Here is a 17,717-nt window from a genome sequence, read left to right as displayed (position 1 = left end):
AGGACTTGAACACAGAACTGCAGGAGGAATGTTTTCTTCCTAGGCAAAAGGAAAGAGAGGGGTTTAGAAGACTGAGCTGGGCTTATAACTTAAAGCATTAGAAACAAAGCTGATATTAATGACAAATGTTTGAGGGAAAAAGAACTGTTGTTCAGAAAAGTTTGAATGCCAGCAACTTTTTTTTTTTTTTTTAAAGAAAGAGATTGAGTTCTGGCCAGCCCAAGCATTACAAAATGTGTTTCAAAAGGCAAGGCCCTCCCTCTGTAGCTGAATCAGGAGGGGCTGGATTCAATTCCTCTTAAATACTCTAGGTTCCTCCCATTCCAAGCCAAAGATTCTCTGCTGCTCCACTTATTCTAACGCACCGGCTCTGCCTCTGCTCCAGTTCCCAAGCCAGAACCCGCCAGCAGGCCAGCCAGATACATCCGAGCCAAGGTAAATACTTCCAGACAGCTGAGAAGCTTCCTGTTTTGCTGCATTCTTCACAATGAAGGAGGAATATGGGTCATATGAAACAGAGGTTGTGAGCCAGGTCTTGTGGGTTCTCTGGGAAGGGGATGTCTTAAGACCCCAAAATATCTGAGGGTAGAAATTGTTGGGTACTGTTGTTTTCTCTGAAGGAGGGACCAAGCATTTAAAAAGTAAAGTTGCTTTGATTATCCCTTGAGCAATTTTTTTCACGTCTGCCATGGAGTGAAAAATAGAGGCCAAACTAGCAGCTTCTTAGTAAAACATCTGAAAATGGAGCAAAGTTGGACAATGAGATTAGAGGCATCTTCCATTTTTCTGTTCCTTCTTCATTTCTTCCTTACTATCCATCTCCTCCAGCTGACAGTTCAGTCCCATGTCTTGGGTGATAAGACTATCTCTAGATGTCAGATGTTCCCAAATGTTTGCTGGTGCTACTATGAGCTGTCACTCCTGCAGGCTCTGAATCCCGGATAGCTGCTGGGTTGGGCAGCAACCCTCTTGACTCTGGGTGAAGGGAGTTCCGTTTCCTCAAAACGCCATCCTCCCCTTTCATCGTTTCTCAGCCAGGATGAAGCCCGACCAAGAAGTGGCACGCCCTCCATTGATCTCTGTTAAGGGGGTCCCCCTGATAAAGTATTTCGCGGAAATCTATGACGAAGTGGAGGCATTCCAAGCACATCCAGATGACCTGCTGATCTCCACATACCCCAAGTGTGGTGAGTGATGCCTCTGATTGCATTTTTATAAACAGAGAGTATAAGTTCTGGGCATTCATGTGTGGATGATTTCCAAGTCTCTATTTCTCCTTTTTTTCTATCAACACATGAAACAATAAATTCCAGGCAGCTTGAAAGCAATCTCTTCTTTGAGAAGCTGGCCGTATGTCTGGGAACAGACGTATCTTCTTATATTACATCTGAACTGCATCCCAATAATTTATTGCCCTTAGTTTTCCATCATCCATATATACTGATGAAGGTATTTTTCTTCCTACTATTTTTTTTTTTGCAAAAGCTTATTATATCTTGTGTCCTGAATTACAGTATATTAGTAACAGTTTGCTAAGCATTAGATTGTACGAGAAGAAATATCAATGTTCTTTGGAAGGATTCATAACTGCAGTATGGTGTAATAGATGGGTGTTATTCCAGCTTTCTGTCTTTCCTGGTTTTACTTTCGAAAGAAAAATGACAGAAAGAATGTTGAAATAATCTAAGAGGCCAACCAAAGGAGCACATTCTCAGTGAAAGTTCAGAAATCGAACAATGAAAACCTTATCTGCAAATATGCATAGATTAGCATCCAGTTTTCTTGTTAATGTTTTTTCTTTAAATTCTTACACTATAAATCTCCTTGACATTATTTACTCTTGGTCAGATCTAACTGCATTCAGCATAGGTGACCTGCAATTTAATATAAAAGTAGTATACGAATAAAACTAACATATTTTATGATATATTATGAAGGTAAGTTCATCTGTCACTTAAAACACACTGAGCAACAATTTTTGCAAAAGTGTAGCCTGAATACACATGCAAAAAAGAGGAATAACATATTTTAACATATCTTCCTGCAAAGACATGATATATTGTGAAGGAAAGGGCATCAAAATTTTGCTCCCATTGTGCAGTTCCTTTGGAGACTCAACACCCAAGTCTGCTGATGGGAAAACTCACAGGCAGAGTTTGGTACGCCAGCTTCCCTTGACTGCTAGAGTTACCGGATCTAGTACTAAAACTCTGGATGACCACTATGTGTCAGCAAAGGTTTAGAGCTTTCTGAATCTCTTTGCTGACATCTGATGGTGGCCCAGATCCAGTAACTTTAATCAGCAGAAAAGAATTCACAGCACGACTGCTGAACAACTGCCAAACTTTTGTTAACAGAACCCTCATTTGATAAGCAAACCAGGTTAAAGGCCACTGGAGGCTGCCCTTTTAAGTGTGTGTGAGGAAGGGAGGAACAGGGCGTATGCATTTCCACCCTGCCTACTTGTTCCCCTCCCTTCCAAGTTTCTTTCCTCTGCATGGCGCACGAAACACATTTCTACGAGGAGGAGAACTGCTTTTGTGCATGACTTGCACAGAAAAACAGACCGCCCTAGTCAGATGAACACTCCTCCTGTTCTCTTCCCCATCCTCAATTCCTCCACTGAAAACTGGATTTTCCAAAGGCATTTTTCATTTTGCAAACATACTCCTGTCACGGTTGGCACTTTTATGGGTCACTTTGTTTACAGCTCAGGAAACTCATCAGAAGAATATTTCCCCAGCCTTATCGGTGTTACCCCTTCTTCACCCCAAGGAAAATCTTGGTTTTTAGACTTTTCTTCTGTTCATGCATACGGCCAGAAAATTGGTAGCACAAGTTGGTATTCACAAAGCTGGAATATGGCAAGCTCTAGTTTTGAAGATCATAATAACCTTTTTTCCCCCTCTGCTGACTTGAAGGGCTGTCTGCCATCCTTGACTTGAAAGAAAACTGAATCATATGAAGTTTGCTGTGCCTGTTACTGATCTCTATCCTCCTCTATTCCTTTGTTTCAACTCATTTGCCTCCACGGTGGATATTTTAGGAGCAGAGCCATGTTTGTCTATAGTAGCAAAAACATCTATTTTGCTTCACCACTGGAAGTGAAGTCAGTGATCACTAAAGGGTGGGATCAGAGAGGCACTTATTGGTCATTTTAGGTTGATAAGAATATCCTCCTACTCCTTATTGGGACCTGGAGCAAAAAAAAATCATTCCAATATAGTTTTCTGACAATACAAGAATGAAGTGTTGAAGAATGTGGTCTCACAGCCATACATTGCTACTGGAAAAACCATAGCCTTGATTATGCGGATCTTTGTCGGCAAGGTGATGTCTCTGCTTTTCAATATGCTATCTAGGTTTGCCGTAGCTTTCCTCCCAAGGAGCAAACATCTTTTAATTTCATGGCTGCAGTCTCCATCTGCGGTGATCTTGGAGCCCAAATAAATGAAGTCTGTTACTGCTTCCATTTCTACCCCTTCTATTTGCCAGGAATTGATGGGTCCAGATGCCATGATCTTAGTTTTTTTAATGTTGAGTTTCAAGCCACAGTTTGCCACAGTTTGTTGTGATCCACACAATCGAAGGCTTTTGCATAGTCAATGAAGCAGAAGTAGATGTTTTTCTGGAACTCTCGTGCTTTCTCCATGATCCAGCAAATGTTGGCAATTTGATCTCTAGTTCCTTTGAAACCCAACTTGTACATCCGGTAGTTCTTGGTTCACATACTGCTGAAGCCTAGCTTGTAGGATTTTGAGCGTAACCTTGCTAGCATGTGAAATTCTGCGATAGTTTGAGCATTCTTTGGCATTGCCCTTCTTTGGAATTGGAACGTAAACTGACCTTTTCCAATCCGGTGGCCACTGTTGCGTTTTCCAAACTTGCTGGCATATTGAGTGCAGCACTTTAACAGCATCATCTTTTAGTATTTTAAATAACTCAGCTGGAATACTGTCATCTCCTCTAGCTTTGTTGTTAGTAATGCTTCCTAAGGCCCACTTGACTTCGCTCTCTAGGATGTCTGGCTCAAGGTTAGTGATCACACCAGCATGGACATCAGGGACATTAAGATCTTTCTTGTATAGTTCTTCTGTGTATTCTTGCCACCTCTTCTTAATCTCTTCTGCTTCTGTTAGATCCTTGCCTTTTTTGTCCTTTATCATGCCCATCTTTGCACTAAACGGTCCTTTGATATCTCCAACTTTCTTGAAGAGATCTCTAGTCTTCCCCATTCTATTGTTTTCCTCAATTTCTTTGCATTGTTCATTTAAGAAGGCCTTCTTATCCCTCCTTGCTATTCTCTCAAAATCTGCATTCAGTTGCTTATATCTTTCCCTTTCACCCTTGCTTTTCGCATTCCTTCTTTCCACAGCTATTTGTAAAGCCTCATCATACAGCCACTTTGCTTTCTTGTATTTCTTTTTCTTTGGGATGGTTTTAGTTGCTGCCTCCTGTACAATGTTACGGACCTCCGTCCATAGTTCTTCAGGCACTCTGTCTACCAAATCTAATCCTCTAAATCTATTCATCACCTTCACTGTGTACTCACAAGGAATATGATCTAAGTCATACCTGAGTGGTCTAGTGGTTTTCCCTACATTCTTCAATTTAAGCCTAAATTTTGCAGTAAGAAGCTCATGATCTGAGCCACAGTCAGCTCCTAGTCTTGTTTTTGCTGTCTGTATAGAGCTTCTCCATCTTTGGCTGCAAAGTATATAATCAATCTGGTTTCAGTATTGACCATCTGGTGATGTCCATGTGTAGAATTGTCTCTTGTGTTGTTGGAAAAGAGTGTTTGCTATGACCAGCTTGTTCTCTTGACAGAACTCTATTAGCCTTTGCCCTGCTTCATTTTGTACTCCAAGGCCAAACTTGCCGGTTACTCCAATTATTCCTTGACTTCCTACTGTAGCTTATGTATGCTTATGTATGCTTATGGTAGCCAAAATCCTATTTCGTTTTAGGCAATAACTTGAGTTTTCTTCTTGTAATATGGTCTTGGTTCAGCACACCCAACCTTATTATGCGCTTTCAGGAACCACCTGGGTCAGTGAGATTGTAGACATGATCTACAAAGAAGGCAGTCTGGAAAAATGCAGCGTTGAACCCATCTACATGAGAGTTCCTTTCTTGGAATTTGCTGTACCTGATGTCCCTACAGGTAAAACATCATAGAGTCCTCCCCTCTAGATAACTATTTGGGAGGTGGGGGAGGGGTGGAGGAGCAAGTCTAGTTGTATTAGGTGGAATGGAAATGCCAACTGTGGAGATGGGGGAAATGCAAACCATATAATATGGGAGATTTGCCTGCAGACATCTCTGGTAGCTTTTCCTAATGCTCGTTGAGGATTAGGGGATCTGCAGGCTAATTCATCCAGAATACATCTGGCTTGGATAGGCTAACGATGGAGGGAGAATGGGAAACTTCTCTTCAGTGATTCTTTTTCCCCTTCCAGGCATTGAACTGCTCAAGAAAGCACCCCGTCCATGTCTAATTAAAACCCACCTCCCTGTCCAAATGCTCCCCAAATCCTTTTGGGAAAAGAACTGCAAGGTGAGAAAAAAGAGAGATGTGACCAATAATGCATGAAGAAGAATTGAATGCGTGAACGTAATGGGGAAAGGCCGTCTATATGTCCTTTCACACTTTGTCTTCAGAAATGAAATAGATTATACAGATCAGCTTAATTAGCGTTCTTGTTTGCCACTCAACAGATTATCTATGTGGCCAGAAATGCCAAAGATGTGGCTGTCTCATATTATTATTTCTACAAAATGGCAAAAGTGCACCCAGAGCCTGGAACATGGGAGGAATTTCTGGAGAAGTTTATGGATGGAAATGGTAAGTGGATAGTAAACCCTTCCAAGGCATTGAGCCTCCTCAGTATGATAATGTCAAGATGGGTGCACTTGATCCTGTTACCTGCAGCCAGCAGAGCAAATCATGGGGGTGGATGGGTTAAGACTTCTCAGGGCACCATTTAGGGGAAGATGCTTGAAGTCTTGTAGAAACTCTTGGAACTAGTGACATGTTTCCCAGCTTGAAGTTCTGTGAATGGGAGGGTCAGATCTGGGCCTTCTTCCTCTTGTTACCCATTCCTTTTGATGGACAGATAGATTCATGTAACATATGGCTCTTTGTATAAGGTTTGACTACCACGTTCTGCTAGAGTCTCTAGCCCTGATACATACTCCTGATGACTGAACCAAAGTAAGTAGTAAAGAAACTGTAGCTTTCTCCGTGTTGTTGCACTAAAATTCCCATCATTCACAACCATTCTGTCTCCTCAGTGTCTTTTGGATCCTGGTATGATCACGTCAAAGGCTGGTGGGACATAAGGAAGAAATACAGGATTCTGTACCTCTTCTATGAAGATATGAAAGAGGCAAGAGTCTTTCTGCTCCCTTCTTACTAACGTTGTTATTTTGTGATACAAGACTGTTCACTTCTCCTCCTCAGATTAAGAATTAGATACAGGATGTAGACCTCCTCCTGTTCTGCCAATCTAAGTCTTAACCACCTAAAGTTCCATTAACCCCCAAATGGCCAACAGTCAGGTAAGAATAGGAGGGGACTTTTGTAGCATCTCCAGGGCCAAAAATTCCAAGTTGCTTGAACAGATTCCTTAGTCCAGCATTCTCATTTTACCAGGCCTGAATCAGGTGCTTCTGAAAGCCTATGAGTAGGAGATGAAGTTGACAGTAGAAAACATATATTTTCAACATTCAGTAATCAAAGATACAAGTGCAGGGTGATCACAAAATGTTGCAAACTATACCCCAGCACCTATGGCAACCTTTCTCATGCTGATGCCTTCTAGGTATTTGGACAACAGTTCCAATTATGCTCAGCTAGTTTGGAAAAAGAGCCTTGTAGGGAGAGGGTTATGTGAGGAAGAAAACAATACAGATTCCTTACCCCCATTTCTTCTCTTCTGGAAGAGGAGTCAGGCTTGAGTTGATTGCCATCCCCAAACCTGGTACTTTATTGCTGAACTGTAGATCATGTCTCATTGTGGAGAATGAGAATGGAAAAAGGCATTCCTTCTACCAGTCTCCTTCTGGGTGAGAGATAGTTTGGAGCTTTGAGAACCTGTTGTGGGTGCTCTCATAAACAGATGATATGGGGGAATTTTTCCATTCATTAAGTGGTTGCTGTGGGGTGGGAAACCTAGAACTCCGCCTGTCCCCTCCAGATGCCCCCACAGCTGTCCCTCCCATATCTTTGAAGATCCCAACTGTAACTATTTTCTTAATGGATTGGAGAGAAGGGTTTTTGAACCTCCTAGTATACACCCTTTTCTTCTTCCCAAAGGTGGGAAAGAAAAAATACAATACTCCTTTCCCTCAAGGATGCAAAACTGCTGTCATCCATTCAATCTCATTTTCTTTTATTTCCACTTATTTATTTTACTTAGTGTTTGTCCAGAATGGCATTTCTCAGATCCTCTTCCTAATTACATATCTGTAGAAAGATAGGCCTGGAAGTGGATCTAGATTTAGAGATATCTCAGAGTAGACCCATGGAAATGAAGAACCATGGCATGTTTCACTAATTTCAGTAGGCCTGCTTTACCAAAATCAAAGCCATCCCAGAATTTATGTTTGTCTCTTTTCTCACTTCCTCCGTGCAAATTATCTCCTTCAAGACAATTACTTTAAGATCTTAGAGGTCCTGTCAGATTCCCCTCTCTTTCTTTCTGTGTCTCCGACTTCTCTCAGTTGATTCGTCAGAATTCTGTAGTTCCTGGAAGCTCATGGGTTCTTGTCAGGGAAGTTATGTGTGTATGTATATATTTTTTAAAATCTATATTTATATTTATATAGCCGCACAGAGTCACCCATCAAGGGAGATGGGTGGCATACAAATTTAATAATTAATTAATTATTAAATTAATTATTAATTAATGGATTTAATTAATTCTGTAAATCCAGGAAGTCAGTTGAATATGCAGAAGCCACTCCTTTATTTTGGGATAGCTCTGTTTTGTTTTCAGATTGAAATTTGGCCAGCCACATGTGGCATTAAATCATTCAGGCTCATCATGGAGATTCATGGCTAAAAATTATGTGCACATATGTGTACCTGCAAAGCATCATAAGGAAATAAGATGCATTCTGGACTGGATTACAGCTAGACACCAGATAGGTAATAGCCTTCAAATTGCTACAGGACAGCATATTTTAATTCATTTAAAATAACTCAATAGACCACACTGCTCTTCCTAATCCAAAATTCCTGGCTTTCAGTAGTTGATTGTTGCTTTGTACATAGGATCCACAACGGGAGATTCGGAAGATAATGGAATTCCTAGAGAGGCCAGCTGATGACAACCTTGTCCAGAAGATTGCACACCATACCTCCTTCAAAGCGATGAGTGAGAACCAGATGGCTAATTACAGAAGCATTCCCACTTCAGTTATGGATCACACCATCTCTCCTTTCATGAGAAAAGGTGAGCCTGTCAAATAATCAAACTGGAGCTGGACGAAGGGTGAGTTGTATCTCTAATGCTCACAAGAAGATAAAATACTAGTGCTGCCTTCCCCAACCTGACATGCTCAGGAACTGTTAGATTTGAATTCCCAGCCATCAGGACTATTGGCTGTGCTGTCAGGGATTATGGAATTTGAAGTCAAGCTTTCTGCTCTTAATACCACCTTGAACTACTTGAGGAAGGTGGGATGGAGGTCAACAATAATTGTAGCACGGAGATGTAATATTATCGTTGTAGGCCAGGGGTTCCCAACCTGGGGCGTCCATACCCCCAGAAGGTGCAAGATGGAATTTCAGGGGGTGTGACAATTTTATGCACTGAGTTCTAAGCTTACTTTTTTAAGTTCAATTTGTTCACCCACATTAGAAATTAGACTTCTTCATCTTCAAATGTGATATTACTTTCATAGGAGGTGCAAACATTAATCAAACATTTCCTAGAGGTGTGGGACATGGAAAAGGTTGGGAACCACTGTTGTAGGCAAATAGGCTCCTCTTTGCAGAAGTGACATGTACAACAATCTTCACCAGTCTGGGCAGCCTGCAGATGTGTGGGCTTTAACTCCAAGACTGTCCAGCAAGAATGACCATGACTGACAATGCAATGCAATGGCCTGGGGTAGACTAACATGTATCATTATCAGAGAAGGCTGTGGCTGGGCTCTTGAGGGATTAATGGCTCTCTTACTTTTGATCCTCTTCCTTGAGATTTCAGTGCTTCTATGGGAATCCCAAAGTGGGAAACAGACAAGTCAGATCTTGAGGTCTGACAATCCTAATCAAGATGAAAAAAATATGGAGTGAGGAACTGAGATTGTGCCTGCCTTGTGCTTGCTTCCGTATTCTCCCAAATATACAGTATCTTGTTCATCAGCCTTCTATTTCCCTCTGCCCATTTTCCCCTAATTTTTCTGTCCAGAGAAAATATGTTATGAAAAAAAAACACAACAAGCACACCATGCTTTTTGAGAAGCATTTCTAGGAGCCTTCGGTCTGGAAGCACCTCAAGAAACAGAACTTCTTTGATTCCTACAATAGTCACCACGTCATAGGGAGCTTACTCCACATCTTATTCAAGACTTAGAGTTTACCACTCAGGTTGGAGGCAAAAGAGAAAGGACTGGCAGTTGTTAAGCTCAGAAATTATCAGCTTTTCCTGGTAATATGTCATTATATAATCACATAATTCCCCAGGCATACATACTATAAATACATATACAACTCTGCAAAAATCTCACAAGGGTTCAACAAAAATTCCATGCAAACTTACTAAAATCCCACAAAAGCTCGTGAGAGACCACCAACATTTCAAGAGATTTTGGTGATGCCTTGAGTGACATTTCAGTCTTTTAAAATTCAGTTATTTTATTTGGAGAGGGGGGGCTTTTCAAAGTCCAGCAGATGCTTTGATATGTATGGATGCCATGTTGCTGACCCAACTCTACCTTATCCGGTTTTAAATACGTTGCAATAGAAGCGAATATCTGTAGCTCAGGGTTGAGCTGTGGAGTCCTTGGTGCTCTCTGAGTTTGGCTGTTTGCTTGCAGATGTTTCATTAGCCAACTAGGTGATATACAGTAGTTGGGTAATAAAACATCTGCAAGCAAGCAAGGACTCCGCAGTTCAACCCTGAGCTACAGATATTCTCTTCTATTGCAACATAACGATATTTAAAATGTGGCCTAGTTGGGTAACGAAATGTCTGCAAGCAAACAACCAGGGTCAGAGAGCACCAAGCACTCCATAGTTATGTTGGCTATTATTTTTCCCTCAATTTAGGAGTTGCTGGTGACTGGAAGAACCATTTCACAGTGGCACAAAATGAGCGTTTCGACGAGAATTACAAGATGCAAATGAAAGGAACTACACTGCAGTTTCGAACGGAGATATGATTGCTCTTTTTCCCCTCCTTAGGTATGCATTCTTTCACTCACAGTAAAATAGCCTATTTATTATATAAATGTACCATGAATATAAGTCAGTACGCTGCATATACCTCCTAGTTGATAAGATGTGTCCAACAGTGGGTGGACTGGCAAGGTAGTCTCTAGATCAGGGTTCCTCAACCTTGGCAGCGTTCAGATGTGTGGACTTCAACTCCCAGAATTCCCCAGCCAGCCTGGCTGGCTGGGGAATTTTGGGAGTTGAAGTTCACACATCTGAACGCTGCCAAGGTTGAGGAACACTGCTCTAGATTGTAACTTGCATAAAATAGCATGCTTGGAGTAATTTTGGGTGCACATCAGGCATCCTGACCAACATGTGCCTAAACTGACCATTACTGTCCTTACCATTAGCAGGAAATGCTGCATGTGGTACAGGTACACCTGAGGCTGGTAACCCTAATATAGACTTTCTCTCTTAGTAAAAAACATTATGTGAAAGTCTTGATTGACCAAACCCATGATGGGTAGCAGAGATTAAAAAAAACTAGAGCAAGTAGATGAATTTGTGTACCTTAATAGAACGCTTACTAAAGATGGAAAACCAATGGAGAAATTTTAAGACAGATGCTGGTATAAAAGTGGTGGGTAGTTTGTGGTCTATTGTGAGCAAGGCATATTTGTTGAAAGAAGCCAAGATGGCTATGAATAAGAGGGGGCTTCTGCCTGGAAGTTAGAATTGGCAATGCAGTGGGAGTAGAGTATTTTCGAATGTGCATGGTAGAACAAGAAGTGATAGGGCCAAGAGTAATGGGTGTTGAATGAATTTGGACTGAATACAAAAGTGAATAACCAGCATGAAGGAAATACTGGACATTGAAGTATTTGGATCATATAGTATAAAGAGTAGGGGTGTGCAGTGCTTTGGATCCAGACAGAAAACATGATCTCCAAAAATATGGTTGAGGGAGAGACACTGACAGGGTGGAGCAACTGCTTTGGAGCAGGCCACACCTGTCAGCACCTCCTAAAGAAATTGTCTTTCACAATAGTTGCCCTATCCTAGGAAAATGCATATTTCAGATAGAGCTCCAGCAGCATGTCTGTTCCTTCTCCAAAGCAGTTGATCTACCATGTCCGTGTCTCCTTTCCTCAGTCTTGTGATTCCTCTTCCTCAGTGATTCCTCAGGGGATCACACAGCTCCATTGTGAGTCCAAGAAATGACACTGTTTCTTTAAGAAGGCACTAACAGATACTCTGTGTGCACACACACAAATACACACCTCACCCTCAAAGCTATACAGGTAGTTCTCATTTAATGACCACTCATTCAACTACCGTTTGAACTTATGATGGTGCTGAATGAATGGTAGTTACAACTGGACCTCATACTTATGGCCACTGCAGTGTCCCCACAGTCATGTAATTGCGATTTGTGACCTTCCCTGCCAGCTTCCTACAAGCAAAGACACCGGAGAAGCCAGCAGGAAGCTGGAAGTTGTGGTTACATGAGGTCCTCATTTAATGGCCCACGTGATCCTTGTTTAATGATGGCAACTGGGACTGCCGGAACTGCCATTGCTTAAGCGGCATGGTCATGTAATTTTTTGACTTACAACCATCTTGCTTAACAACGGAGTTTTCAGTCCCAATTAGTGCTGTTAAACGAAGACTACCGGTACTGGCCCTCTTGGTTATGGCCAAAAATGAACTCTTCCAGAGGGTGTTTTGTAATGATTTTTTAAACCATTGGTGAATTGTTTTAATTATGAATTTTATTTATTCATTGGATTGATATGGTTATTATGCTGATGGGTTTGGAGGTTAACGTTCTACCATTGATGTTTTATACCATGGTGGCCTTTGGGAATGATTTATCACTATTGGAGAACTGTTTTTATTAGCCTTATTTAGTTATTCATTTTGTGTTTTTATGATGTAGACGGAGTTTGACAATTATTTTTTCTCTTGTGAATGTTTTTTACCATATGTTGTTGTAGGCTGTCCTGAGTTGGAAGGAGTCAGCAGCATATACATTTAAATAAGAATAAGAATAACAACTACTAGTAGTACTAATACTAATACTTCTGTTTTATTAACATGTCAGTAACATAGGCTCAGCTTTTTAAAAGTGTATCTGCTTATGGGTTACTATAGGATGAACACACTATCAAGTAAGATATTGGTATGGAATTGAAAGTTCTGATTCCTGGATTCTCTTCCATGTGCAAAGCTGCTGAAAAAACTCCCTACTTTTCTTCCTTGCTGCAAAAGCTTGCTTGCTTGCATGCCCTCCTCCTTCTCTATTTTTTATAGAGCTCCTCTGCCAGAGTCAAGATATTTCTTTTTCAGTTCAAGTCCTCCCATTAAGCAAAATGCATCGATTGCTTCGGGCAACAGCTGCCGGAGAAGCTGTTCCTTTAAAGCCCTCAAAGCCGTTCTTTACTGTTGGAGGACAGAGCTCTGTAGGTCACATGGAAGGATTCTTAAACTAGCTTGTTGCTGGTAATGGACAGAATGATACTTTACCAGTATTGTCACAATTAGAACTGGTCAACTTCTGAATGGAGTCAAGATGCCATCTCTGCAAAATGGCTTGATATGAACCTGCTTCTCTGTTACTCTCAGTTGATTAAAGGTTTATTCGCTTACATGATTTCCTGCTGCCCTGTGCATAAGGAGCATATTGTCCATGCATATATGTCATGCTACCTTATCATGGCCAATGTTAAGGGCTGATATTGTTCACTTCTAGACGCTCAGCCTAGCAAAGTAGCAAGCTCTGTCCCTAAGTTACATCCTCCTCATTATTGCTATCTCTCATTTGTAAGAAGCCAGTAGCTGTATTAACACATTACCCTAAGCTGACTTTGAATGCCCAATGAGCTGAAAAACAGGATATAATTAAAATAATTATCATCACCCAAATGTGGTTTGGCTTTTTGTTTAGTTTGTTGAATAAATCCAGCTTTTGTGAATTATAAACAATGGTTTATGTCTTACAAGTAATGTTAACATTGTAGTTTATCAAACCAACCTTGGTTTCATGCAGTGTGCAGCTGAGCCAGTATCAAGAGAAGGAACAGTGGCCTTCACACATATTGCCCTTTCCCTCTAACACTAGTTGGTCCCAAGAAAGAGAACTAGCAAACTGGGAGGAATCAACTAGAATGAAATCCTGCGATTTCATTATAGTAGGAAGTTTCACTATGAGCATCTTGCCTGATGCCACCATTCCCCAAAATCTAGAGTGGTCACTTTTTCCTCTTCAGAACTCCTTCCTCGAAGTCCACCTTTGGACTTTGGTACAACCTCATAATCTTCATTCCTAAGTGTAACCTTCCACTCACTCTCTGTTTAACCTCTTTTTATTTCAGTGAGGGAAAGATCTTGTGTTGCCTGTGAGAACTTTTGAAGGTGCTGAGACGATATATAGGTGAAGCTCAAGACAAACTGCCACTGTGCCCCCATCAAAATACACCACAGCAAGAGAGACCTAGCTTCTTTCTAACATCAGATAGCACTGGGGCCAAATTTCCCAAAGTTGTTTTATCAGCTTGCATCAAGAACAAAGATGAACTCTAATCTGCAATGTTATTTATGAAATTGCCGCTTGTTAATCCTTGACCTCTTTCCCTGTGATGCAGACATTGGAAGAAGTTTAAGAACATCTAGTTGTATATTTTTTAAAGGAATGTTCCTTCCTTCCTTCCCCCCTCCCTCCCTCCTTCCTGACTAACCCCCACCCCAAAACAAGTGCAACTACTTCACTTTTAGTTTCTTGGTGGATTACTTGCAAACAAAAATGCTGGACAGTAGTGGGTAACAAGAAAAAGTTGACAACATCTGGATTTTGCATAATCATTTGTGTTCCAGGTAAACAAGTGCAGAATAAAAGTCTCATCTGAAACTGCCCTGTGACTCATTTTCTTTTGGTCTTATAGCATTTTAGTAAATAAGGCTTACAAAATAAGCTTTTAATTATAATCTTCTATTTCCACATGAAATCCGATCATGTTTCCTGAACTGTCAGGACTTTGGAACAGATAACCTTGCACATGCCTTCCTGCCTTATATTTTCTCCCTTTGTTAAATCAAATGAACTGCCCAGGATAATGCTGTAAACCATCTCAGTATGTGCCATTTCAAGGCAAATCAGGAAGGAGGAACTGCAATCTCTTCCAGAAATGTTTGCATCCTTGACCCCTAGTACTTCTGTTTTATTTGGATTAACTTCCAACTTGTTTATCTGCATCCACCCTAAATTTTGCCTCCTGGTGTAACTGTAGCATTTCATAGCCTCCTGAGACTAAGAGTTGGAGATGAAAGATTGGCTGTCACTCCCATATTTATAATGCTTCTGTGTAAACCTCTAGATCAGTGTTTCTGAACCATGACAATTTTAAGATGCATAGACTTCAACTCTCAGAATTCCCCAGTAAGCACGATGTGGAGAACAATGGTTATCAACATTGCTTTTATACTATTGTATTACCTTTCTCACAAAAGTGTACAAAGTGTTATCAAATAATCCCCTTTGGATTATTATGAACGTGGGTTTTGACAGGCAAAGGAAAGTAGATTTTGATGTTGCAACGTTTGCCTTCCCGGGTGTATGACCTTGAGTTTGCATTACACATAATCTCTCATATCTTTAGTTTAGCTGAAGCATATAATACCTACAGTGTCCCTATTTTCTTGGAAAAAATAAAGGACAAACCTGAAAAAGAGGCAAATCCAAAAGAGGTTCACAAGGATAAAAAAACATTGTTTATGATTATAACTTGGATTTACAAAGGAAACTTCAAGAGCAAACCCAAGAAAATAAATAAATAAATAAAATCTAAAGGACAGCTTTATGAAATGATGTATGGTCAATGTAATAATACCCCACAAAAATGGCAGGGGGTCTTAAAATCAGCAATTCAAAGATAATACAGGTAGTCCTTACTTAACAATGGTAGTTGGGATCAGAATTTCTGTCGCTAAGTGACACAGTTGTAAAGCATGACATCATGTGACGCCACTTAGCGATGGAAATTCCGGCACTCCCAGGTGCTGTTGTTAAGCAAATCAACATGGGTCATTAAGCAAGGATGTCATGTGGTCGCCATTTTCAACCTCCTGCTGGCTTTCCCATTGACTTTGCTTGTAGGAAGCTGGCAAAAACGGTCGCAGATGGAGATCACGTGACTGGGACGCTGCAACCTATATAAGTACAAGGATCAGTCATAATTACCACTTGTTCAGCATGGTCATAAATTCATACGGTTGCTCAGTGAGTGGTCATAAAGTGAGGACCACTTGTAGCACTGAAAGTAGCAAACCTTATAGAATTCAGAAAGATAGTTTGACTATTCAAAAGAAAAAGTGTTCACCTTAATATTATGGTGGAGCATTAAGGATCATATGAGAGCACATAACTTAGGAAAGTTCTCCTTCAATAACTTATTTCCATTTTTAAATCATGAGCCTGAAAGAATCCGGTACCTGACAGGAGGCCTTTATTCAAGTTTTAAGTTAGTCTGACTGAGGTTCAAACTGCATTATGATGCATTACTGACATTTTAAAAAATGTAATTAAAGAATCTATTTTTTTATTTTGAAGAAAAAGCACCTGGGACCCCACTCCTATCAAGAGTCTTCCACCCCACTTTTTATTTGTTCCTAAAAATGGGGCTTGCAATGAACAGCTCTGCCAAGGACCATATTGTTCTACAGTTGCTTTTCATTCCGTTTTCTTCTAAAATAGGCACTTTAAACATACTTTCAAGAAGTGGATCAGGAAATGCAGTTTGAGCCTTACAAAGACAAGTTGGAGCCTCTCAAAAGCTTGTGGCTTCATTTGGCTGGCTGCTCTTTCAATCTGCAGTTTGGATTTCTATTCCAATCTGGCTCTGGGCCATTTCTGTGGTTGGACCTCAGTGGGCAGATCTTCTCTTTTCCTTTGCTGTTACACAACTCCAGGCGATTGGCATTTGGGATCTAATGCTGTGTATTAGCTTGTCCTGTACCAAGAATGTGCTACGTGTGCCAGTTACTCCTTAGGGCCTGTGTGAGAAAAGGAAAGCTGCAAGCATCTTGCTGCAAGACTGAACATGGGACAAAGGAAAGAAAAGGGTGAGGCTGAAAGAACAAAATGGCCACATCAACTGAAGGGAAATAGGGCTGAAAACCTAGAGGGAAAGAAAATCTAGCAGTATCTAGTTTGGGGTCCACCATAGGCAATCTGACTTTCTTGCACACACACACAAAATCCAGGGAAGCAACTTTACAACCACATTGAGTAGCTGGAATTTTTAAATTATGGTTTGAAAAAGCCATGATGGTCCCATTTGCATGTAACAGTTGCCTTAATGAGCAGGTTCATACATAAATCAGAACAAGCCACATAATGGCTTTGCATAATCTGTGAATCCAGTTGAACAGCGGAAAGTCAGGGGAGCTAGGATATGTTGCAAGACCCAGATGGCTTGGTGAATCACAGATGTTCTAAGCTTATCCAAAAATAATATTAATAATGTCCCAAGAATTGAGCTTAAAGGTCTCCAGTGATATCTTCCTGAACCTGAGAATTCTAGTCCCTACCCTTAAAAAAAATGGGCCATTTTTCTGTGTTGGGTGCCATTATACCTGCCCACCCTCTCTTCAGTTATATCTAATTTATTGTGTAGGATATAAAATGGCAGAACTGCTAAGACAGGGACGATGTTGCATCTTCTGGCAGTATCATGGACAATACATTTTAAAGAAAAAACCCACTCCTGCTAGAAGAATCTCCCACCCTTCCATTTCAATGCCTGCAAATAGGAAGGAAAATTTGGCCGTTGCTTCTGCTACTCTTCAAAAATCAAAAACCTGAGATCCCACTTCCAACTACTTAAGTGTTGGGTAGTACTCATAAGCCATCAAGCCTGCTTTCTCAGCTTTAAGTGCTATAACATTCTAATTTTTTTTTTTTAAAGGTAACCATTCTCAGAATACTCAAAATTGACCTCTATCAAACTTTTGGACACTGCTATTGAAGTTGAGAATGCTATGGAGAACCAAGAAAAGAAACAAATGGATTATTGAACAAATCAATCCAGAGTTCTCACTCAAGGCACACATTGCCAAGTTTACATTATTGTATTTTGAATACATTATGCAAAGACCTAGTTCTCTAGAAAAGTCCATAATGCTGGGAAAGGTGGAAGGAAAGAGGAGGATGACCAGCAGCAGCGTAGATGGGCTTGATTACAGTGGTGATGGGTGCACTGTTGGAACAGATCATCCCGGAGAAAGTCTATTTATGTGGTTGCTAAGAGTTGATGCTGACTTGATGGCACGTAAT

General features: G+C 40.7%; 1 protein-coding gene across 3 annotated transcripts; it reads left to right on the top strand.

Moving 5' to 3' along the window:
• Positions 1 to 285: 285 nt before the first annotated feature.
• LOC103053758 (sulfotransferase 1A1-like) lies at positions 286 to 14,298 on the top strand. Of its 3 annotated transcripts, none has more exons than XM_088142781.1 (9): positions 286 to 435; positions 928 to 1,187; positions 5,039 to 5,164; positions 5,460 to 5,557; positions 5,719 to 5,845; positions 6,295 to 6,389; positions 8,279 to 8,459; positions 10,280 to 10,414; positions 13,762 to 14,298. In XM_088142781.1, the coding sequence occupies exons 2-8, from the start codon at positions 1,040 to 1,042 to the stop codon at positions 10,390 to 10,392; spliced, it is 888 nt and encodes a 295-aa protein (XP_087998907.1). In that variant the 5' UTR covers positions 286 to 435; positions 928 to 1,039; the 3' UTR covers positions 10,393 to 10,414; positions 13,762 to 14,298. The 3 variants fall into 3 exon arrangements, with proteins under 3 accessions (XP_087998907.1, XP_087998906.1, XP_087998908.1); XM_088142780.1 differs by having other exon boundaries at positions 300 to 435; positions 1,035 to 1,187; XM_088142782.1 differs by lacking the exon at positions 13,762 to 14,298 and adding an exon at positions 12,542 to 13,281 and having other exon boundaries at positions 300 to 435; positions 1,035 to 1,187.
• The last annotated feature ends 3,419 nt before the right edge of the window (positions 14,299 to 17,717 follow it).

The sequence above is a fragment of the Python bivittatus genome, unplaced genomic scaffold (genome assembly GCF_059951505.1).
Source record: "Python bivittatus isolate LINGU-HERP-01145 unplaced genomic scaffold, Pbiv_v1 ctg000440_np1212, whole genome shotgun sequence".
NCBI classification, from domain to species: Eukaryota; Metazoa; Chordata; class Lepidosauria; order Squamata; family Pythonidae; genus Python; species Python bivittatus.
Note: the sequence above shows the minus strand (reverse complement) of the source record. Positions and strands in the feature narration are given on the sequence as shown.

Excerpts from the sequence above, each read along its gene's own strand:
- LOC103053758 (XM_088142781.1), top strand. The coding sequence starts at position 1,040 with ATGAAGCCCGACCAAGAAGTGGCACGCCCTCCATTGATCTCTGTTAAG. Across the intron at positions 5,165-5,459 it reads TGTACCTGATGTCCCTACAG|GCATTGAACTGCTCAAGAAA; the intron begins GTAAAACATCAT and ends TTCCCCTTCCAG. Across the intron at positions 5,846-6,294 it reads GAAGTTTATGGATGGAAATG|TGTCTTTTGGATCCTGGTAT; the intron begins GTAAGTGGATAG and ends CTGTCTCCTCAG.